The 25,000-nt window shown below is 39.0% G+C and overlaps 1 protein-coding gene across 1 annotated transcript in view; it reads left to right on the forward strand.

Annotated features, from left to right (window-relative positions):
- Positions 1–25,000, forward strand: part of plch1 (phospholipase C, eta 1) — a 115,853-nt gene that overhangs the window by 60,376 nt on the left and 30,477 nt on the right. Inside the window, exons 5-12 of the mRNA XM_079621614.1 lie at positions 2,570–2,700; positions 3,640–3,810; positions 5,653–5,746; positions 7,434–7,637; positions 8,527–8,647; positions 11,547–11,718; positions 16,905–17,012; positions 21,448–21,609. Of these exons, the coding sequence (XP_079477740.1) occupies positions 2,570–2,700; positions 3,640–3,810; positions 5,653–5,746; positions 7,434–7,637; positions 8,527–8,647; positions 11,547–11,718; positions 16,905–17,012; positions 21,448–21,609 (1,163 nt within the window). The remainder of the gene's footprint in view (positions 1–2,569; positions 2,701–3,639; positions 3,811–5,652; positions 5,747–7,433; positions 7,638–8,526; positions 8,648–11,546; positions 11,719–16,904; positions 17,013–21,447; positions 21,610–25,000) is intronic.

Consider the following 25,000-nt stretch of genomic DNA (forward strand, 5'->3'; position numbering starts at 1 on the left):
ATGTGCAAGACTTGCCAGACTATAAGCTCGCAAACATAGTTCCCATTTACCATTGTTCTGCAAATTTCAATTTGAATGTGAATTTATGCAATCTGGAAGGGCGAAAAAATTCTCCATGCATATTTTTGACCAGGTTTAAGTTGGTCACGCAGATTTACAACATTGACCAACAGAAAGCTACTATACTATATACAATAGACGATGGGCCTTTTTTTGCCCACAAATTTTTGGTCATTTGTTCACACCTTAAAGGGGACGAGGACGACCTATTATGTCCCTTTTCACAAAATGTAATGTAAGTCTCTGGTTTCCCCAAAATGTGTCTGTGAAGTTTCAGCTCAAAAAACTTCACAGATAATTTATTATAGCTTGTCAAGTTTGCCCCTGTCTGGGTGTGAGCAAAAACACACAGTTTTTGTGTGTGTCCCTTAAAAATGCAAATGAGCTGCTGCTCCCCGCCCCCTTTCCAGAAGAGGGCGGAGCCTTCGGTAAACTTTACAGCTCATGCTTCGGATACTACGGCAACAAAACTGGAGAATCTCACACAGCCAAAATGTCAGAGATTGTCAGTAGCTGTGTTTAGCTTATGTGCTCGAATCGGAGTCGGACACTGATAGAGAGAATACATTTTTTTTAATGCAACTGGACGTTTCTGAATGGTTAGTTGATTAAATTTATGGAGTTGTTGTGGAGTTAAGTTGATTCAACTCATCGATTAGCATGTACTGTCATGTTAATCTAAAAATCTTTCAGATACAACTTTTGTGCAAATCCAGCGTTGAACTGACCGTCGTTTGTGAAGCAGATCATGGGCGGGCTTCTTATGTAAGAGTAGGGGGAAATCTGGAGAGACTGTGAGGATTTATGGGGATTATAAAAAAAGGAGTGGGTGGATTTTTTACCATTATAATCTGGTTGTTTACATACACTGTGGACACACATCTGTGTTCAAACCAAGTGAATTTTGCATAATAGGTCCCTTTAAGAATATAGGGTTGGGGATTGATACGCAGATTCCCGTTCACAGATCCTCAGCTTTAACTTGCATTTCTTTACTAACTTAAAAACGGACACCCCCCTCCAACCTCTCTAGGAAACGCGTATCTGTGTTACAAATGCCCCAGGCACAACGTTTAACCATATTTTAGATAAAACTACGACGGTAATAGCCTGCCGAGACCAAAAATATGAGACGCCTGTGTTAAAGTCAATGGAGCGCTGTGAAGAAGTGTCGGACCCTCTGTGGGAGCTCGTTCTTGGCTGCGCTGTGATTGGTCAATCTACATTCTAGGGCGTGGCTTAGCCAAAGGCGAATTGATTCATCAACCGCTCAGGGGTGCGTTTCCCAAAGCCAACTATGGTCGCAAGTTCTGTCACCAATAGAGTTCAATGGCACTTGCGACCATAGTTGGCTAACGATGCTTTAGGGAAGCGCACCCCTGACTGATTCAGTGTGTTGATTCATCATTAACTGAGTGACTCGTGGCTTTTTGAATGATTCTTTTAAAGAACAGACTTGAAAAAAAGTAATTTGTTTATGAATTGGACTACACTGGCTGCTCTGTATGCTTTTGATTTAATACACAGGACCAGTTCAGAAGACTCATATGTTTGTGAATTGTGATTGATCTTGAATTTTGAGAACCAATATCAAGACTGTTCAAATGCAGACTGGAATTAATCAGAAAATCAATGTTTTTAGCGTGTCCTACAAAACAGACAGATTGTTTTATCACATATATAAATTCACCAACGCTGTACAAGACATGCTTAATAGATCAAAGAGCACAGATTAACATTAAATGACACATAATATAAAATAGATCTTCTGCTTTGTACAGCTCAGGTTAAAAGTGAATGTTCCTCTGATTATCCCTCTAATCGCGCCGCGGTTTCCTGAATCCACCGCTATATTTGGATGACTTTCAAAGTCTGCGGACCCTTCCAAGCCGTTCAGTCACAGAAGTGCTGTCTCTCTCCTTTCTGTAATTACATCCATCACCGGCTCACTGCCAAATGCCATACTTCATAAAACCTCAGTGTAGATGATGTATTTCCTGACAGCTTCTCACTACTGATCACATATAGAAATATTCCCATGCACACACATCAGCAAAATTTCCCATACATTATTACATATACAGTATGATTCACACATAAATATCTTGCATATCATGCATTCGCCCGCTAAGTGTATTGAGATAAAGCCCTTTATTGTTAACATACCATAACTGAGGACTTATATACTTTTACGAGATTAGACACATTAAAACAGTGGCCATTATTTCATGAAAAACAATGCAATTGCACACCAGCACTCACAATAAGCCTTTGTATGGGATTCTCTCAGTTGTGCATTAGAGATAATTGTGTTACAGAGAAAAGCATGAGCTCATCCTCTCCTGTGTGCACAGACAGAAAAGTAGTTTAGATAATAATATTCCTAGTTAGGTTTCTTTTAAAGACACCCTCATCCGAAACCATACAAAACCTTCATTTTTACGATTATTTTACTCCAGTTTAAACCATATTGGCATCCCAGTGTAACTTTTCTCTTAACCGTGCTGTAAGTGGATGAAGCAGACGTTTGAGGAGGCGGATAAGAATGGAGACGGTCTTCTGAACATCGAGGAGATCTACCAGCTTTTACACAAGATGAACGTCAACTTGCCTCGCAGGAAAGTCAAACAAATGTTCCAGGTATGCGGGAAATATCCGAAAAGTGGAAGCCTTAAAGAAACGGTCTTGGCGAGTATTGACAGTTATGTTTTAAGTGAATGTAAACAGTTGAGAAAGAAAACACACGTGCAACAGTGTAATGGATCCATGCGTCAGGTCTTAAAGTGACAGCAGCCTAATATATCTGCTGCCAAATTATGAGATAATATTAAAAATATCTGTATGGCAGTTTTTCCCCATGGTCTCCCATGTCAAAATTGTGGCTAGTAACTTTGGAAAAGCATTAGCCAATGTGAATGTCAAGCCCTGCACATACCTATTATTTAGCTTCAGAAGACCATGATTCATGCACTGGTGTATTGTATGGATTACTATCAAGTACCTTGTTGAGTTTCAACATTTGGGAACCTATTCACTTGCATTGCATGGACCTAATATGTTAATAAATCAATCAGTGTTTCCATTGTTTTATAGAAAGTTTAATTAAATTTGGCTCATGCTGTTCCCTCAAGGCAGGGTGCAAATTGTAATTTTAAGAACTACATTGTTTTCTATGTACTATTTGTTCAGAAGAGCTGCGGGAACACCATTGTGTGCTTTATATCACCTTATGATTAATGTGCCTTAAAACAATTCTCAATTTTAGCTTGTTACTGCTTAAGTCGATGAATTTGAATTTGAAATATTTTAGACAGGGAGAATTGGACATAAAGGGAGGATAATATGCATGACTGAATGAAAAACTTCTCACTTAAACTTAGATTTTTGTTCAATAAGGTCAATTGACGAACAGGCATGATAGTAAGACACCGCTTTATTGGCTATATTTCAATATAATCTTCCTTTTATGCATGATTGTTCTAGTATTAGTAATAGTAAAGACATTTAAGGATATTTTCGCTGTGTGTGTGTGTGTGTGTGTGTGTGTGTGTGTGTGTGTGTGTGTGTGTGTGATCACAGGAGGCAGACACTGATGACCAGCAGGGCACACTGACGTTTGAGGAGTTCTCGGTCTTCTATAAGATGATGTCCTTACGGCGAGACCTCTTCTTGCTGCTCATGTGCTTCAGTGAGAAGAAAGATCATCTGACCACAGAGGAGCTCGGCAACTTTCTGCGTGTGGAGCAAAAGGTCAATGTAATATCTCTTCCTGATCAAAACAGAGCTTTCACACATGATATGTTGTCTCTCCATTTGCCATATTTAGGCAAGGCAAGGCAAATTCATTTGCATGAATATGCAAATTAGTCTCCGCCTCCACTTAAACATCCTTTGAACATCATTTACACTACAGTATGTGTCAGAAGTGAAGCTTGGATCGATGTCACCCTGTAGTCAATCATTTTATCCCTTAAAACTCATATTTGATAATCAAAATTACTTTCTTAATGGCTTAAAATAGCTTGAACGTGACTCTACACCTGCTTCATTTACTATACACAGACTCATGAATATGCAAATTAGTCTCCGCCTCCACTTAAACATGCTTTGAACATCATAGAAAGTCAGTGGAGAAAAGCCCCGCCCCCTCATTGATGGGATTGGTTTCTTGCTTGTGATGCAGTTTTAAGGAGAAAATACTCAGCAATGCTGTTGACTTATGAATTTGCACATGGTTTGTCTTACGGCATATTAAAAACACCATAGACATTTAAACAACATATAAACTTGATGTTCTCCACAGGGGGTCTTGAAAGGCATGTTCCTATGGCCATGACTGTTCTAGGGGATTTTATGCTTTTATAAGCATATATAGTTATGGCAGAAGCTCTCTACCTCAGCCTTGCGTAGTTTTTTTTAATGTAAATCCCATAAACATCATCCTGACTGATGTTCCATAACCGCCTCAGATGTCTCACACGGTCAGGCTATTCACTACTTCCTTTTCCTCCTTTCTTCAAGCTTTTTACATCTTACTACTGTATGTAATATTATAATAGTATTTCACATTATTCAATTTTTTACTGTATTTTTTAATCAATAAATACAGCCTTGGTGAGCAGAAGAAATCAAATAAACCAAAGCAAAATTGTATCATTCCACATATGTGACCATGGATCACAAACCCAGTCTGGAGTCGCACGGGTATATCTGTGGCAATAGCCAACAATACATTGTATGGGTCAAAATTATAGATTTTTCTTTTATGCCAAAAATCATTAGGATATTAAGTAAAGATCATGTTCCATGAAGATATTTAGTAAATTTCCTACCGTAAATATATAAAACATGTATTTTTGTGAGTGAATGCAGCACAATCGTGAACATAAATGCACAACTTTAAAGGAGATTTTCTCAATGTTTACATTTTTTTGCTCCTCAGATTCCAGATTTTGAATATTGTATCTCGGCCAAATATTGTCCTATCCTAACAAACCACATCAATGGAAAGCTCAAGCATCAAATATAAATCTCAATTGCAAAAAATGTACCCATGTGACTGGTTTTGTGGTCCATGCAGGGTCACATATTGCTTCAGATTGATAATAATTGATAAAAATAATTTCACTTTTATTGTCTCTGACCAATCGGTTCTTTTTATTCTACTTTAGTTGCAATTTGTAATTATTTTGTATATAAACCTCACAGTCATTTAGAGCATTTTACTGTGCTTCATGCATTCCTGCCTGAGCTCTTGGGCATTCTTTAAGATTCAGAAAGTGAAAGCCTCTGTCTCTCTATCAGCCATTATAATGTCTTTCCAGCTGGGGTTATGAACAGCCTCAGTGTGATGCTAAGAAGCCTCTCTGTGCCCACGCACGGACCCGGAGCCCGGGGACCTTGAGGAGAGAGGGAAAGGGTGCAGACTAAACACAAGGATGAAGCCATTTAGTGAAAGAATGTCAGTTTGGAGGGTTTTTGTGATCTTCCTTTAGGAGGAGGTGACCCTCAGAGAGCAAATGATTGACATGTTCATGGATCCTCTCTGGATGAGGGACATGAGGTTGACCCTCTCTTTTGATTTCTTCACAGATGTCTAATGTGACTCCTGAACACTGTCTGGACATAATCAATAAGTTTGAAGTCTCCGAGGAGAACAAGCAGAATGAAGTTCTTGGAATCGAAGGTGAGAATTATGGCTTTATGGTTTCTCTACTTTTCTTTCTTCCTACGTTTATCGAAGAGTACCTGACAGAATGACTGAAAAGCTAGAGTCTAACTATTCTTGATCATGTGTATATAAAAAAAAATTAACTTAATTGCGTAGAAACTAAGGGCTGTCCTCGACTGCAAGTTGACTGTTAGCCGTTAATTTAAGCCATTAGTCGATTAGTCTGGAGACAAACGCTTAACAATAAGCATTTAGTGTGTTTGTGTGTGTGTGTGTGTGTGTGTGTGTGTGTGTGTGTGTGTGTGTGTGTGTGTGTGTGTGTGTGTGTGTGTGTGTGTGTGTGTGTGTGTGTGTGTGTGTGTGTGTGTGTGTGTGTGTGTGTGTGTGTGTGTGTGTGTGTTCTGGGTTCGTGAGTTCTGTCTGAGCACTGGCCACCCTCTCTTCCCTTAAAGCGGTGGTTGATTATGATTTCACTTTTCTAACTGTAGTTAGTGTGTAATGTTGCTGTTTGATCATAAACAACATCTGCAAAGTTACGACGCTCAAAGTTCAAAGCAAAGGGAGATGTTTGCTTTTAAAGAAATAGTTTTTTAAGGACTACAACAAACGGCTGGTAGAAACTACACGACATTCCTCCCGGGTTAGTGACATCACCAACCCTAGAATTACATAAGCCCCGCCCCCGGCAACACACAGTCCATGTTGAGAAGAGGAAGAGTTGTTGTAGTCGAGAGTACACATGAGTCAGCTCAAACTTTAGCATCCATCTTTTCACATGCAATAGAAAGTCACTCTGTGTGCATCTCACAACAGTTCCTATACGAGCGGTTTATAGATTACCATGACAGAATATGCTAATTGAAGATCGTTAACTCCACACAAGCTACATAAATTCATCAACTAACCTTACAGAGACGTCCTGTTCTTCTACATGTTGTCACTTCTTCTTGAGTCTCTCCATCTTTGTCTGACTCCATTTTAACATTAAAGGCAGAACAGTTTCTGTCATTTTAGTGTGTCTGCGTGAGGTAATCGCCGCTGCTAACACACACGAACCCCGCCCTCTGCAGCAGCTCATTTGCATTTAAAGGGACAGACATAAAATGGTGTGTTTTTGCTCACCCTCAAAAAGTGACAACTTTAACATGATATATAAAAATATCTGTGGGGTATTTTGAGCTAAAACTTCACACACACACTCTGGGGACATCAGAGACTTATTTTACATCTTGTGAAAGGGGCATTATACCACCCCTTTAAGCTCAACACACACACACACACACACACACACGCACACACACACACACGCACACACACACACACACACACACACAGATTGACTTCCTACTAGAGTAAAGCTGATGACCTGCTGCTGCTGTGTGACCCTTTAATTGTCCACCAGACATCTGTGTAAAGAGAAAACACCATCTGTCTATCTCCAATCTATCCATCCATCAAAACTGCATTCAAGCTTTTAAAAAGTCACTGAATTGATCCCTCCAATTGTTGCACTCCTGCAATTTTGCCATCTCCCTTTTTGTCTGAGTGTGTTATTTCCCCATATTTTATTGGCGCATCAATCATTTGACTGAATTTTCAGCTTTTAAAACGTGTTGCTTGTATTTTTTTTACTTTTGGATTTGTCTATTTGATCTCAAAGATGATATGATATACAGCTGTTGTATCTGCTTCCACCATCCAGGGTTCACCAACTACATGCGGAGCCCAGTCTGTGATGTGTTCAACCCTCAGCACAACGAGATCAATCAAGACATGGATCAGCCTCTGTGTAACTACTTCATAGCCTCGTCCCACAACACCTATCTGACTGGAGACCAGTTACTGTCCCACTCCAAGACGGACATGTACGCGTGGGTCCTGCAGGCCGGCTGCCGCTGTGTGGAGGGTGAGAGAAACCTGAGGATGTCAATGTCTGCGTTTACACCTGCCGTTAACATGCGCCCTGTATCCGGATGGTGTCCACACACACACACACACATTGATAAGACGAGTGTAAACGCGCTTCTGATGGGAATGTGATCTGATCAGCGTGTCCTGGTTCGGAGGTATAGTCGAGGACGCATTGTGATCGGATCTCAGTGTAATGTAAACGCAATCTAGCCATCGTGTCTGCATTCACAGGTGGACGTCACACACACACACACACACAAACACACACACGTTTTATTTTTTGCTATACTTGTGAGGACAATCCATAGGCGTAATGGTTTTCATACTGTACAAACTGTATATTCTCTCCCCTTACACTGCCCCTAATCCTAAACCTACCCATCACACACACGCACACGCACACACACACACACACACACACACACACACACACACACATACACACAGGAAACATTCTGCATTTTAAAAATTTTAATTAAACATTGTTTTTTTTTAAATGTCCTCGCACACACAAACACATGCGCGCGCACACACATACACACGCACGCATGCACACACACACACGCACGCACACACACACACGAACCCCCACTGTCATTATTGCCCTCCTCTCTCCGGAACTGAGAGAACACGCACACACATACACACACACACACACACACACACATATTTTCGCGGGAATCGATGCGAGATCCGATCTGTTATCCAGGTATGAAGCCACTTGATGTGGACAGGTGTAAACGCACGTGTCCTGATTGGCTTATGATCGGATCACGGTGATCTCATGTTAATGCCAAGTGTAAACGCAGCCAATGTGTCCATGGTTGTAAAAAAAACACGTTTAGTTTTTTTTGAGCTGTTTGTGACTGTGCTTTGTGTTACAGTGGACTGTTGGGACGGTCCAGACGGGGAGCCTATGGTCCAACACGGTTACACTCTCACCTCCAAGATCACCTTTAAATCGGTCATTGAGACCATCAACAAATACGCCTTTGTAAACAACGAGTGCGTATTTCCAGTATGCCTTCTGTACTTTATGATCAGTCATTACTTGATGTCAGGAAATCATTTTCTTCATAGCTTTAAAAGCATCACTCGTGGGCACAGTAAAGACATTTATAGCTCATTTAAAACAACCATATGTTCTCTTTTATGTGATGCATCCCGAGATACACACACTGTCATATCAGTGCTTAGAAAAACGTTTATTTTACAAAAGGGTAAAATGTTGGTCATCATGTTGACATCGCTATTTTGGTAATTGCTATTAATGGTTGAAAAATGAACTATGGTTGGCAAACACACCTGCAAAATGAGAATGATTGTTGTTATACTTCAAAAAGTTACTATTAAGTTATTCAAATTAAATTAAGTTTTTTTAAAGAAAATAAAATGTACAATTTATGTAGTAAGGATTTAATTTTATTTAAAAAAATTAGGGCTGTAAACGATTAATCGTGATTAATCGCATCCAAAATAAAAGTTTGTGTTTACATAATATATGTGTGTGTATTGTGTATAATTATTTTGTATATATAAATACACACACATACATGTTTATATTTGAGAAATATTTGCATTTATATACTGCATATATCTTTTTATATAATTTATATTATATATAAATAGAAGTACTTTATATATAAATAACAATTTTTTTTTTAAATATATACATGCATGTGTGTGTATTTATATATACAAAATAATTATACACAATACACACACATATATTACGTAAACACAAACTTATATTTAGGATGCGATTTATCGCGATTAATCGTTTACAGCCCTAATTTTTTTTTAAAGATGAATAGATGTATGTTTCACTGAATAAAACAAGCAACTTGGTGGGATCATGTGATCAATGTAACATAAAACCATTAGATAATGTATCATCACATAATGCTTATTGTCTCACATAATATTTTATATATAGAGTATAATATGCCGTAAGCAGTGTGTTAGTATTCCATAAAAAATATTATAAATAAAATAAAAAATGTACAAAAAATAATATAATAGGAATTGCTGAGTGCCCCCTCAAAAATGTATTGGTGTTAGACCGCTTTCTGTTTCCAAATGTGATCGACCGTTATCTCCAAAACAATTCAGATTGGCCTGCAGACCTTGTGTTTGCTTCTCTTCATCTCACGGTTATCAGATGCTGCACCCAGTGTGTTGCATGACATAAACATTATATTTAATTTGTTGTGGAAAATTGTTTTGTTTTTCACCGTGAGGATAAGTACAGTAATAATAGAAGAGGGCTTTTTGCTCCACTGCCTGGATGCTCGGAGAAAACTACCTGTGTGTCTCTTTAATGGTGTTTTATCATTAAACAGCACCTGTTTCTGCTAATGCCTCGCCGTAATGGAGCAAATGAGCATTTAGCACATGCATATCGCATGCAAATTACACTCAGCATATCTCATGAGGCCTGCTGAGACCGTATTGATATCACTTTAGCCCCACAGCGCATCTTTTTAATCTCTCCATTTCAATCTTTCTGATTCTCTTGTTGTTTTTCATGCATGTGTATATGTGTGTATTTGAGTGTGAGGCTTTTTAAACCCAGAGGGTTTCCCTGATTCGCAGACAGACCTGGTATAGCTCGTCTGAATCTAATCCAGCAATTTTCAAAGAGCACAGAATCGTTTTTATATTTTTGCTCTGTAAAATGTGTTTTCTCACATGCTTTTGGAAACACCTTGTTGGAGAGATGTGAACAGAATATGCAATGTCGAGATCTTAGACTATGAGTGAGAATAGTATGGAAGCTTGTTTCCGCCACCGAATAAAAAATATTAAAGGTAATTGCGACTTTTTATCTCACAATTCTGACTTTTTATTTCAGAATTGCATGATATAAAGTCACAATTGAGAGTTATAAAGTCAGAATTGCATGATATAAAGTCACAATTGCGTGTTATAAAGTCACAATTGCATGATATAAAGTCACAATTGTGTGTTATAAAGTCAGAATTGCATGATATAGTCACAATTGAGAGATATAAAGTCAGAATTGCGTGTTATAAAGTCAGAATTGCATGATATGGTCACAATTGAGAGATATAAAGTCAGAATTGCATGATATAAAGTCAGAATTGCATGATATAAAGTCACAATTGCATGATATAAAGTCACAATTGCGCGTTATAAAGTCAGAATTGTCAGATATAAACTCGCAATTCTGAGGGAAACGTTTTTTTTTTCAGTCTTTTTTCCTTAGAATTGGACTATATAACTTGCAATTGCGAGTTTATATCTGACAATTCTGAGAAAAGATGCTAAACTCGCAATTGCAAGAAAAAAATCTGAATTGCAAGTTTATTTCTCTCAATTGGGAGTTTATATGACGCAATTGCGACTTTATATCTCGCAATTCTGAGAAAAGATGATAAACTCGCAATTGCAAGAAAGAAAATCAGAATTCCAAGTTTATTTCTCGATATTTCTTTATATGACGCAATCCGACTTTATATCACGCAATTCTGACTTTATATCTTGCAATTCTGAGAAATAAAGTCAGAGTTGAGAGATGTAAACTCGCAATTGTGAGATAAAAAGTCGCAATTATCTTTTAAAATATTTTATTCTGTGGCGGAAACAAGCTTCAATAGTGACCAAAGTGAAGTGTGAATTTCTTTTAAGTGTGCTGATCATAAATGAAGTAAACAGAACAGGAAGACGGCAAGGGAAAGAAAGGAGAAAGAGAGACCGACAGAAAAAAGGAAATAGTGAGAAGTCAAGAGAGAAGATGACAGTGAAGATGAGGCAAGATGAAAGAAGCACAGATAAAAGGTTAATGTCAGAGGAAGGCAGGGAGCATCGGCTGACTGTTGTTCCCTGGTTCATGATTACCATCGCCCTCATCCGCTCTCTCTTCTGTCTCCTGCTGCGTCAGGTTCCCCGTGATCCTGTCCATAGAGAATCACTGCAGCATTCAGCAGCAGAAGAAGATCGCTCAGCACCTAAAGGAGATCTTCGGAGACAAGCTGGACGCGGGGGAGGCCCTGAACAAAGACCCCAAGCAGATCCCCAGCCCAAACAGCCTGAAAGGAAAGATACTCTTAAAGGTATGATGGTGTGAACCAAACGCACCCTACTAAATGTCCACACTGGATGAGGCAAAACATTCTGTTCTGATGCTGGTCTAACTGATGAACGTCATGATTGTTGCCTTGGCTTTTGGCTTGCTTAGTTGGAGACATTTAGGCCCTGTTTACATGAGAACGCTCGCGGGTGAAAACGTAAAAATATTTGATCGGATGTGCCTTTCGTTTAGACGGCGACGGCGTTTTTGGGGCTTAAAAATGCAAAAAAGTGAAACCAAATCTTAAAAACGCTCCACCATCGCGTTCCCGTCTAAAGGGTAAAAACGGTAAAAACGCAAAAGTCTGCTAGACAGTGAAGGCGTCGCGTACGCGTTTACGTCACAGGCATGCGCCAGTACAGGAAAATAACAAAACATTATCAAACGAAAATATAGCATTAATTTCATAAAAAAAAAAAAAAAAAAAACTGTCATTTTTGAGCGACACGCGAAGAGCACCGAGGGTTAAACAGCAGCTTTACCGTATTAAACATGACAAACTGTGTCAGCGTCTCTTTCACTTTCAGTGCTCCACATCGCCACCTAGCCGCCTGGAGTGCACACTACATCCAATTTCACACACTTTTGCGTCACCATATGCACGCAGATTCCCCCCCAATAACGCTCGTCTAAACGCAGAATAAAAAGTGATAACGCAACGCCACTTTTGCTTTTTCTCTTCAGATCGTTTCCGTGTAAACACAGCCTTCAACCATATTATTGATCTGCCTTACTTAAGGTGGACGATGATGACGCAATTTTCTTCTAGAAACAAACTTTGTTGTGTTATTTTCATGTTATCACTGTGAAGCTGCTTTGATACAATCTGAATCGTAAAAAGCACTGTATAAATAAAGGTGACTTGACTTGAATTTACCCACCCTGGTGTTGTTCTAATGCCATGTGCATTTCTTTCTTTAATGGACCACAAAAGGAAAAATAAATAAAAATGTCCCACTTGTGTTCATCCATATAATAGCAGTTAATTGAGCAGTAAACTCTCAACTTTTGCTAAATAATACATATAATTTCGGTTTGTGTTTCACCAAACCATATCATATACCTCCAGATAACTTGAAATATACGACACATGTTGCAGGGATTCATTCTGTGTGTCTTTTCTTAAAGCTTGATGCTGATCTCAATTAACTGCTATTATATGGACGAACACAAGCGGGACATTTTTTTTTAATTTCTCCTTAAAAGAAAAGAAGAGCATACGGCATTAGAACAACACCAGACTAAGAGTAAATTATGACTTAATTTTCATTTTAGGGTGAACTGTCCCTTTAAGATGAAGTTTTCAGACAAGTAAAACTGATTTAGAAGTCACTTCTTCTAAAACTTTTAACAAAATAGCTTCTGTCCAGTACTAAAATACCATTTGGATATGAGAAACTGAAAATGAAAATGCCACATCTCGACTTCATAGACAGATTTAGTTATCAGTCGGACAGACTTGTTGGAAGTTTGACAAATCCACATTTCGATGGTGATTGGTCCGTTTAATAGTTGGTACTGAAAGAACAGCCAATGATGAAATTCTCTTCGAGGACAGTCTGAACGTGTGGAAGGAGAATGAGTGTTAGTTAGAAAGAGATGAGCTGGAGGAATGAAAGTTAAGCTGCTAATGGAGAAGTGAAGGAGCGGGGGCTGGATGTCATAGTCTAGCGAGTTGAGAAAGACAGACACACACACACACACACACACACACACACACACACACACACACACACACACACTCTCTCTATGATGTCAATAATTAGTATTTTGGTGTAATTGAGTAACAGATGATGAGGTTGTGGGGTAGAAATACACAGTTGAGTTTAAAATCACAGTTTGTCTTTTCCATTTGTTTAAATTTAAGCAATTATGTTTATGAAGGCCAAAAATAGCCAATGTGAATGGACAGTATGTCTATTCACAATGTTAAAAGGAAAAAGGGATAAAAAGTCATAACAATATGGATCCAAAATTCAATATCTCTGTAATTGATGTGCTTAGTGGATAAGAAGAGATAAGTATATTCAACTGAAAGTTAGGATTTATAGATATTTTAAGAAGGATATCATGTACCTGTTGAGGGTCTCTTTGAGTCTTTTTTGGTCTTTCTCTGAGGCTCTGAAAGGATTTTTTGAAAGTTACAGATATAAAAATAATTTAAAAAGCGTGTATAAGAACCTTATACTTTAATTCAACCCTAAACTCTAACAATAGTTTTATTTCGAACCACATCTGATGCTAAAATGGTTCTTCGGGAAGATATGGTTCTGTTACTTTGTGTAAGGAAGAACCTTTAAAGAACCATCTTTCTTTTTTTTAAGTGTAGAGAATCATCCGGACATGATTCATTTCTTCTCATTATGAGCTCCAGCAAATGTAGGATTTCTTCTAAAATGGAAAAGAGAGATTCTGTCATGCAATTTCAACTTTCCTATGTGGATCATAAATTAAGATATTTTGAAGAATGTCCTAGCCTCTCTTTTCCGTACAATAAAAGTATAATGTGGACTGTCCGTTTGAGTTCACTGAAAATATTTCACACATGGGCATTTTCAAACTTCAAACTTGTCGCATCAAGACACGTTATGACATTAGTAACATCAAGTGTGTCTGTAAAGTTTGAGTATACACACGAATAAAGACTTACACTTTAGTCTTTTTTTTCGTATGTGGCTTCAGAAGACAATTATGTGGACTTCTTTAATGGTGCTTTGTGTTGTTTTTAGACCTTGAAAACCCCTGAGCTGAGACATTTTTACAGTAGTAAATGTTGACATGATATTTTCATGATTTGTTATCACAACTTTTTATCATTTGTCGAATCAACTTCGATAACTAATGTGTGAAGATAACATACTATTTTGAGTTTCTGTTTATTAAACCATTCTTCTTCATTGTAGTAACTCAAATTTTTAATTACAACGAAATTTTAAGGCAACAAGGTAACTTGCTTTTTTAAGTTAAACCAACTTTTTGTTTTACAGTGTATTTCTTTAAGTGTGTTATGGGATGACAGGTAGTCAGTCAGATGAGAAGAGAGTATTGCTTTGTAAATACGGACGTCATTGTGCCAGCGAGGATCTTGGCATTAGTAAAACAGGTCAAGACAGATGGCACTGCCAGCCTGCGACTCTACAGGACCCTCCTCGTCGAGCAAACCCACACTGTAAAAAATGTGGCTGCGATTAGTTAAAATTTGTTGAGATAACTTAAATATCCAACTTAACCAAACTAAACTTAAGTTAACTAAACTTAATATTTTAAGTCAAGCTTGAACACATACTTTTTAAAGTTGAAACAATGTTGGATTTTAAGTTGTGCTAAATAATCGCAGCAATTTTTTTTACAGTGCAGCAGGGACTCTTTGTGATTGGACCACACTTGACTAGATCCCCACACTCCAACACGGGTCTCTTTCGATAACACACACACACACACACACACACACACACTTAAACATGTCACAATGTCAGCTCCCTCCGCCAGACTGAGTTCCTGCCAACTCTGGAGGTCAAAAGCATGGAATTGATTTTCCCTCCGTCTTGTCCTTCCACCGGCGACTCTTATTTCCCACAAGCCCTCACACACATGCATTTGTGAGAGAGACCGACCGAGGACGAGGAGACAAGGGTTTGTGCTTAGAGTTTTAGGCTTAATGACCCTAAACAGGTTTCAAAGCCCTGAAGTGTCTAAGGCCCTGTTTACAGCTGGTGTTAAGATGCGTTCTGGTCGATCGGATCACAAGTAGACGAGGGAGACACATTCCTGTTCACTCCTGATGTTTTAATCCGTCTCTATGTCCACTTTCAGCCACTGATTTCTTCGAGGGGTCTATGGGCGGGTAAATGTATGGGCTTTTCCAGATTTTTCTATCTCATTGATGAAATAAGCTCATGCAATTTACATATGAGCGGGAAAGGAGACGACGGGAAACATCAGCTTTAGTTTCTGCTCTGACAGACACAAGACCAGCCGAACGCTGTGAGTGTGTGTTAGAAATCAGGAATGGTGAGAGAACATTGTGCTCTGTGTGTTTTTCGTCGTCAAACCAAACTTGTGTCTGCAGCCGAGAAAGTTTAAATCCCGTCTGGCTCGAGCGTTTCCCGTAATGATCACGCATTAGATCAGTAGACGGAGAGTCGGCGTCTTCTGCGGCTGTTCGAACACATGAGCGTTTACACTACGAAAGCAATGTGTTTTCAACTCCCTCTGGAAGTGGTCTAAAGTTGTCAAGCTTAATCAGTTTTAGACCCCGTTCACACCTGTGATCCGATCGACCAAAACTCATCTTTATACCTGTTGTAAAAAGGGCCTAAGACACTGGTTATCCTCTGGTTTAGATACTGTGGGTTTCTCCCACATGAGGGTCCTCTGTTTTAGATTAGATTAATTTATTTAAACAGGGACAATGCACAAATTAACATTAACCTTGTATAAAAACAAGGAGAGATGCATTGTGCCAGGTTGTAGCACAAGTGCTATTTTCCGCCCGTAGTCCCTTGGCTGGTCAGTAACATATTAAAATATACAATTTTACAACCACAGTCATACTTAATTTACAATTAAAACATGTGCTCAATTGTTCCCCCTTCCTAAAACCAATCCCACCCCAACATAGCTATGCAATCAAAATCCCTACCTCTCCCAGTACACACACACACACACACACACACTTCATAAATGTGTATACAGTTTTGTTGTGACAATAACCATGCTTTTGTCAAACTCGAAAAGCTTTGAGGATTTGTACATGTAATAAGGTGTGTGAGGAGTTATAGCCACAAAAGAAAAGGCTGATTTGCCAAATGAAGTTTTATGAAGTTATATAAAAAAAATTAGAGGAGGAGAGACAGTTGTCTGAATAACAAGTGAAAACAAGGTGTATATCTGATTGGGAATAAAACAACAGGGTTATTAACACAAACCGAGAAAACTTTACATTGCAGTCTTCCTAAAAACAACATACTAAACTTATCTTGTATTCCACGAGCCATTAGTAAGGAATCAGTTCCAGTCTCAATATCGGAGTTGCTGTGTCAACACACACAGGCTGAGGTCTGTCGATAGTTTAAACAGAGGAGAAACACTATCTGACACTCAATATTGGGTTGTTTGCTGACAAGTCAGAACTATGGAGGTATTCATTGCTCCTTTTGTGTTCTGCAGGGGAAGCGTCTCCCTCTGTACCTGTCGGCAGACGCTGAGGAGGGGGAGGTGTCTGACGATGACAGCGCTGACGAGATTGAAGATGACTTCAAGCTGAAGAATAGCATGGTAAGAATAACACACTGATTTGGATTGAGCAGAGGGATTGATCACTTAACACACATGCACACTCAGCAGAGACATTTCAATCATTTCTGTACTACAAAGCTACATCTGGACAGGCACTGAAACGTATGGCTCACAAAACAAAAACTTTAGGGTCAGACATGATCCCATAGCGGGACTGTTATTCATTAATGATGGAGAAAACTGTTCAAGTTTATATATATATATGGGGGGGAAATCTGATATGATCTTCTAAGTTCAGTGAGTACAACAGACCAGAAATGAAACCGGTATAATGAGTTAACTGTGGTAAATATAGCTCTCATTTAATAGAAATACTACAAAATCAGCCTCTTATTCTTTCTCATTATAAATTCATGTAAATTCACTAAGGTAGTGTTCTTGGTAAAACATTTGAATATCTCTAAAGTTGCATGTACTTAAAATGCTTTACACTTTATAACACTTTATTCAATTGAATTTACTGCAGAAAAACAACATTAAAAACAACTTCATAACTTTATTAAATAAATTGTGACAGTAACACATTTTTAAAACAACGTGTATGTATGTATATATATATATATTTGTGGCAATAGCCAACAATACATTGTATGGGTCAAAATTATCGATTTTTCTTTTATGCCAAAAATCATTAGGATATTAAATAAAGATCATGTTCCATGAAGATATTTTGTAAATGTCCTACCTTAAATATATATAAAATATTTTTTTGTGAGTGAACGCAGCACAATCGTGAACATAAATGCACAACTTTAAAGGAGATTTTCTCAATATTTAGGTTTTTTTTGCCCTCTCAGATTCCAGATTTTCAATAGTTGTGTCTCGACCAAATATTGTCCTATCGTAACAAACCACACATCAATGGAAAGCTTATTTATTCAGCTTTCAGATGATGTATAAATCTTAATTATAAAAAAATGACCCATAAGACTGGTTTTTTGTTCCAGGGTCACACACACATATATATATATATATATATATATATATATATATATATATATACATACAAGGATTAAGCAAAAAAAATAAACAATAAAGCACAATAAACTAAGTTCTGGCACATTAAAGTTCAGCAGTGTGAAGTTAGTGCTATCCAGGTTTGGCTAGAAGTTTTTGTGCAAAAAAAATCAAGCATCTGTGTATTTCTTTGTGGCAAAGAAGTGAAAGCATGCAACAATATCAGCAAAACCAAAACAAAGTTAAAGAAGCTTAAGTTTATTGTAAAGAACTACATGTAAATAATAAACATTATTGTAATCATTCATCAGTACTCAGATCTTGAACTGGGAAATATTACATATGACAATGAAAACTACCGGTATGTATAATGGCTGGGTATTGTTGGCTACCTCACGTTCAGTACATATACGTATCTTGATACATATGTCACACTACAGTATGTAAGCATCATATCCAGGCCACTTTTTTCAGAATTCCAATTTAGAATTTTTTTAGAATTCCATTATACGCAAACAAATGAATATGCAAATTAGTCTCCGCCTCCACTCAATCACACCAGCTCGGATGACCTAAGTCAGCTGTAGTAAAGTGGAAATACTAGTTTAATTCAGCCATATATGTTTGAATCAGAAGAAGAAGAGGAAGAGCGAATTATACAGGCTCGCCTACAAGTCGATGTATCAGAATTTGAATGCGTATTATGAATCGCTCTCTACAATGTCGGACACTAACAGTAATTGCTATGATTAGCCTTTGGCTCGACTACATTATCAAACAGATAATAATGTGTTGTTAGTGTGACACTAACCATGTTCCCGTTCACATCTCAGTCAGACAGATGCCTTCTATAAATGTGCAGTTTATGAGAGCATAAGCTATGCAACACCTAAACACTGCGACTCTTCAGAACTGTAAGTAATGCTGGAGGTTAGTGGTGTGATGGATAACACATCCTCTCATGTTTTACTCCCGTATCATTTTACGCCCTATAGGCAACCGCATTGCAAAATCGAGAGTGGATAACTAAACAGGTCTATGGCGCCTGTACATTAATATTGTACTACTACACACAGGGCCCTATCTTGCATCCAGTGCAATTGACTTTGTAAATTAGGGAATGAACTTGCGCTCGGGGGGGCGGTTCAGTGAAAAGAGGAGCGTGTTCCAGCGCAAACGTTCCCTGGTGATATTCTGCAGTTTCAGAAAACAATTCCGCCACTGACCAGGAGAAACCCAGTCTAAAGACAGTGGCGCCGCGCGTTAGTCATATGCTATTTTAAGGGCGCGTGCTTGGCCATTATGTAGCGTGTGCACAACACACACACACTTTGATTCTCTAATCTACACGGACGCAGCAGTTTTCATTTTTGCAAATCACACATTATTACAAGGAAAAATATTAACACACGAGGGAAATCATTGTTGTGTCCATGAAGATGTGTAAAAATAGGCATAAATCTAGATTACACATTTACCCAAATTATTATACGCCTGTTTAACCGAAGCTAATTTGGGTGGTTTCTACCATCATCCTCATACAATGTCACTTCTCTGTGTTTTACGGCCCTGACGAGAGCGTCGGTCTCCTCGGCTGTGAACCGCTCCTGGCGTGCGCCGGCAAACCCGCCGTTATAATCATAGATAGCAATCCGCCATGGAACAAGCGCGCCGGCTCTTAAAGAGAATGTGAGAGGACGCTCTGATTGGTTTATTTCACGTTACGCCCAAACCACACCTATGAATAATGAAGCGACTTCAGACCAACACATTTTAGTCGTTTATCCCGCCGGTATAATAGCAACAGCGCCTGAGATCTGCCCACAAAGTTTCACGTTTGATACTTACGTTTCAGATCGTTAAAATAGGTATATTAAAATCGATATGTGCAAATACCTTATCAGAATTACCAATAAGATCATTTTGCTCTTTTTAACTTTTTCCACTACTCAAGCTGTCATGTCTTTTCACGCTTCATCACCTCCTCTGCACCTCTTTGGAAAATCTCTCACGTTTGATGCAGCCAGTGTTTATCTGGCTTCCTCCTCACACCCTTCTGGCTCACAGTGAGTCTCTAAAAGCCGATCAATCGCGGGCCGAACCCCCGGTGAGCTTCTGTTTTTGTGGAAACACCTCTTATATGCAACAGCGTGGCCATTTGCCAAGAGGTCCATCCAGCAGCGCGGCCTCCGTCACGATCAGACTGCACACAGGTGTTTTATTTTAAAACATTTATTTTCCCAGACTCATTTATCAACAATAAATTGGTTTCCTAGTTAAGTATTTATTTGTTGATCTTGAATGAAGAATGCTTTAATAGCATTTTGATGTACCCTTGCAAAATATTCATGTTGTTTCGTCTGCAGTAATTAATGTTTAATGATCCACTCATTGCTGGGAGCCAGTTAAAGGTTTCTATCCTTCATCTCATTACATGCCTACTTAAACCTGTCAGGAAATACAAGAAACACGCTGGCAATGTTGTAATTTGACACTTATTATGGCCGAGAGAAATCTAAATTGAACCTAATTTTTTGCATAACTGGAACACTTTGAACCCTTTGTTGCTCTCTCAGATCAGTATGCCATTTGATTTTTAATAAAATGACTCATGAATAGCCATTGACGTGAAGAGAGAGAGAACAAACATCACTCCGGCCTCTTTCACGGCTCATGTTTGTTTTGGTACCATATTAAAGTTACAGAATTCACACTGCAAGTTCACTTCAGCATACTTTTAAAAAGAGTACTTATTATGGAAATTAATTTTGATATGAGTCAAAATTATGAGTCAAAATGATGACCCATGATTTAATACAAGTTCATATATTTTAAATGGACTAAATTGCAACTTCATTACAAATGTGTAATTGTACCTAAATATATTTAAAGATTATTAAAACAATAATTTAATTAATAATTATGAGGATAAGAGATTGATTTGAGATGAAACTGTTTTTGCACCTGTTTATTATCTTATAATCCATTACAGTGTACGTAACAATCGCTGCAAAATGCAAGCAACTGCATTTGTATGAAACAAGTACACAAAATATTGATTTAAGTTTTAATATTTTATTACTTTACCAAATGCGAAACTTCCACGAAGAAAAAACGTTCCTAGCAAGCATATAGTGCTGACTTCAGTTTCCCAGATGAGCCTGTTATCAGTTTTTACCGGTTGTTATCTGTGAATAACATACTGATGGATGGCACTGTTGACCAATCAGAATCAAGTATTCCACAGAGCTGTAAAATAATGGAGTGAGTTATTCACCAATAATTAGAAAAAAGATCTGCATCTGGCTTGAGGCAGGATAGTCTAGATAAATCTGACTTTATAAAGGTAGTGAAGCAGTTTATATCTTCAGTTTGCAGAGTGTACGTGTTCTTCTAAGAATATTTATGTTATACTTATGAGCTGCACATTTTGACTATGCACTTTTTTTCATTTCAGTCTAACGGCGCCAGTCAGCACCAGGTGGAGTCGCACATCAGGAAGAAGCTCGACTCTCTGATGAAAGAGTCTCAGATCGGGGACAAAGAAGACACAGACAGTTTCTCCATCCGAGCGCTGCTCCGCGCCACACACGAGGGCCTCCAGAGAAACCTGCGCAAGGTAGCATTCCCGAGTCTGTTCTTAGCGTTCCCGAGTCTGTTCATAGCATTCCCGAGTCTGTTTTCAGCATTCCCGAGTCTGTTCATAGCATTCCCGAGTCTGTTTTCAGCATTCCCGAGTCTGTTCATAGCATTCCCGAGTCTGTTTTCAGCATTCCCGAGTCTGTTCTTAGCGTTCCCGAGTCTGTTCATAGCATTCCCGAGTCTGTTTTCAGCATTCCCAAGTCTGTTCATAGCATTCCAGAGTCTGTTCTTAGCATTCCCGAGTCTGTTCATAGCATTCCCGAGTCTGTTTTCAGCATTCCCGAGTCTGTTCATAGCATTCCCAAGTCTGTTCATAGCATTCCCGAGTCTGTTCTTAGCATTCCCGAGTCTGTTCTTAGCATTCCCGAGTCTGTTCATAGCATTCCCGAGTCTGTTTTCAGCATTCCCGAGTCTGTTCATAGCATTCCCGAGTCTGTTTTCAGCATTCCCGAGTCTGTTCTTAGCATTCCCGAGTCTGTTCTTAGCATTCCCGAATCTGTTCATAGCATCCCCGAGTCTGTTCATAGCATTCCCGAGTCTGTTCTTAGCATTCCCGAGTCTGTTCTTAGCATTCCCGAGTCTGTTTTCAGCATTCCCGAGTCTGTTTTCAGCATTCCTGAGTCTGTTCTTAGCATTCCCGAGTCTGTTCTTAGCATTCCCGAGTCTGTTCTTAGCGTTCCCGAGTCTGTTTTCAGCATTCCTGAGTCTGTTCTTAGCATTCCCGAGTCTGTTTTCAGCATTCCCGAGTCTGTTCTTAGCATTCCCGAGTCTGTTTTCAGCATTCCTGAGTCTGTTCTTTGCTTTCCCGAGTCTATTCATAGCATTCCCGAGTCTGTTCATAGCATTCCCGGGTCTGTTCTTAGCATTCCCGAGTCTGTTCTTAGCATTCCCGAGTCTGTTCTTAGCGTTCTCGAGTCTGTTTTCAGCATTCCCGAGTCTGTTTTCAGCATTCCTGAGTCTGTTCTTAGCATTCCCAAGTCTAATCTTTGCTTTCCCAAGTCTGTTCTTTGCGTTCCCGAGTCTGTTCATAGCATTCCCGAGTCTGTTCTTAGCATTCCTGAGTCTGTTCTTAGCGTTCCCGAGTCTGTTCTTAGCATTCATGAGTCTGTTCTTAGCATTCCTGAGTCTGTTTTCAGCATTCCCGAATCTGTTCTTAGCATTCCTGAGTCTGTTTTCAGCATTCCCGAATCTGTTCTTAGCATTCCTGAGTCTGTTTTCAGCATTCCCGAATCTGTTCTTAGCATTCCTGAGTCTGTTCTTAGCATTCCCGAGTCTATTTTTAGCATTCCTGAGTCTGTTCTTAGCATTCCTGAGTCTGTTCTTAGCATTCCCGAGACTATTTTTAGCATTCCCGAATCTGTTCTTAGCATTCCTGAGTCTGTTCTTAGCGTTCCCGAGTCTGTTCTTAGCATTCATGAGTCTGTTCTTAGCATTCCTGAGTCTGTTTTCAGCATTCCCGAATCTGTTCTTAGCATTCCTGAGTCTGTTTTCAACATTCCCGAATCTGTTCTTAGCATTCCTGAGTCTGTTCTTAGCATTCCCGAGTCTATTTTTAGCATTCCTGAGTCTGTTCTTAGCATTCCTGAGTCTGTTCTTAGCATTCCCGAGTCTATTTTTAGCATTCCCGAATCTGTTCTTAGCATTCCTGAGTCTGTTCATAGCATTCCCGAATCTGTTCTTAGCATTCCTGAGTCTGTTCTTAGCATTCCCGAATCTGTTCTTAGCATTCCCGAATCTGTTCTTAGCATTCCTGAGTCTGTTCTTAGCATTCCTGAGTCTGTTCTTAGCATTCCTGAGTCTGTTTTTAGCATTCCCGAATCTGTTCTTAGCATTCCTGAGTCTGTTCATAGCATTCCCGAATCTGTTCTTAGCATTCCTGAGTCTGTTCATAGCATTCCCGAATCTGTTCTTAGCATTCCTGAGTCTGTTCTTAGCATTCCCGAATCTGTTCTTAGCATTCCCGAATCTGTTCTTAGCATTCCTGAGTCTGTTCTTAGCATTCCTGAGTCTGTTCTTAGCATTCCAGAGTCTGTTCTTAGCATTCCTGAGTCTGTTCTTAGCATTCCTGAGTCTGTTCTTAGCATTCATGAGTCTGTTCTTAGCATTCATGAGTCTGTTTTCAGCAGTCCCGAATCTGTTTTCAGCATTCCCGAGTCTGTTCTTAGCGTTCCCGATTCTGTGTCGCCTACAAATTCTGTGTAAAGATGTAATGATCCATGAGGCTGTTCTTAAAGCAATAAAATACAAACCCATCTCATCCCCTACTATTAGAGGAAGCTCTAAAGAAAGGAAAAAAGAGAAAAGAATTGGAATACCTAATCAGTGCGCACACATTAGTCTTGAAATCCAGAAAAAGACATGGAGCATCCCTTAATTAACATTCGTTCTGCCTCTCTTCTTGCCCTATTATTAGACATTGCACTCTCTAAACATTCATTTTGATGAGCCGTTTGTAAAGCACTGAGGGATTTTCTCTCCCCCTCAGTGTTCCTGCATAATATTTATGAATAAAAGAACTGTTGAGCGAGCGCTCTGTCTGCAGATGATTTTTAGTTACTGTTGCACTAATTTTATGCATCACTGCATGTGAAAACGTCTCTCTGTCCATGCGTGACGCACAAACTCATTTGAATAGATTTTGACACTCGACTGTTTGAGTAAGAATTAAATGCATTTTAAAGGAACATTTTAATCACAACATTGGAAAAAAGACATCGTTTACTCCTCATGCCCTCATGTCATTCCAAACCATTTATTTTCTTGCATCAGTGGCCCAACTATTGGATGATCACACGGCTCTTTTGTGTGTTGTGAAAATAGACACAGTGACCACTGGATATCTTCCCGTTCCTCACACAAGGCTTTTGTATGTTTGTACAATATAAAAATCAGTATGTTTATGTAAAAATCCACATAAAACATGAAAACCTAACGTGTGTGTGTGTGTGTGTGTATCTGTCTGTTTGTGTGTGTTTGTGTGTGTGTGTGTGTGTGTCTGTTTGTGTGTGTCTGTTTGTGTGTGTGTGTATTTGCTTGTGTGTGTGTGTGTGTGTGTGTGTGTGTGTGTGTGTGTGTGTGTGTGTGTGTGTGTGTTTGTCTGTGTGTGTGCGTACGTACGTGCGTGTGTCTGTATTTGTGTGTGTGTGTGTGCGCACGTCTTTGTGTGTGTGTGTGTGCGTGTGCGTGTCTGTGTGCGTGCATGTGTGTGTGTGTGTCTATGTCTGTTTGTGTTTGTCTCTGTGTGCGTGCTTGCGTGCGTGTGTCTGTATTTGTGTGTGTGCGTGCATGTGTCTGTATTTGTGTGTGTGCGTCTTTGTGCGTGCGTGTGTGTGTCTGTGTGCATGCCTGTGTGTGTGTGTGTGTGTGTC

This window comes from Phoxinus phoxinus (genome assembly GCF_949152265.1).
Source record: "Phoxinus phoxinus genome assembly, chromosome: 8".
In the NCBI taxonomy this organism is placed as follows: domain Eukaryota; kingdom Metazoa; phylum Chordata; class Actinopteri; order Cypriniformes; family Leuciscidae; genus Phoxinus; species Phoxinus phoxinus.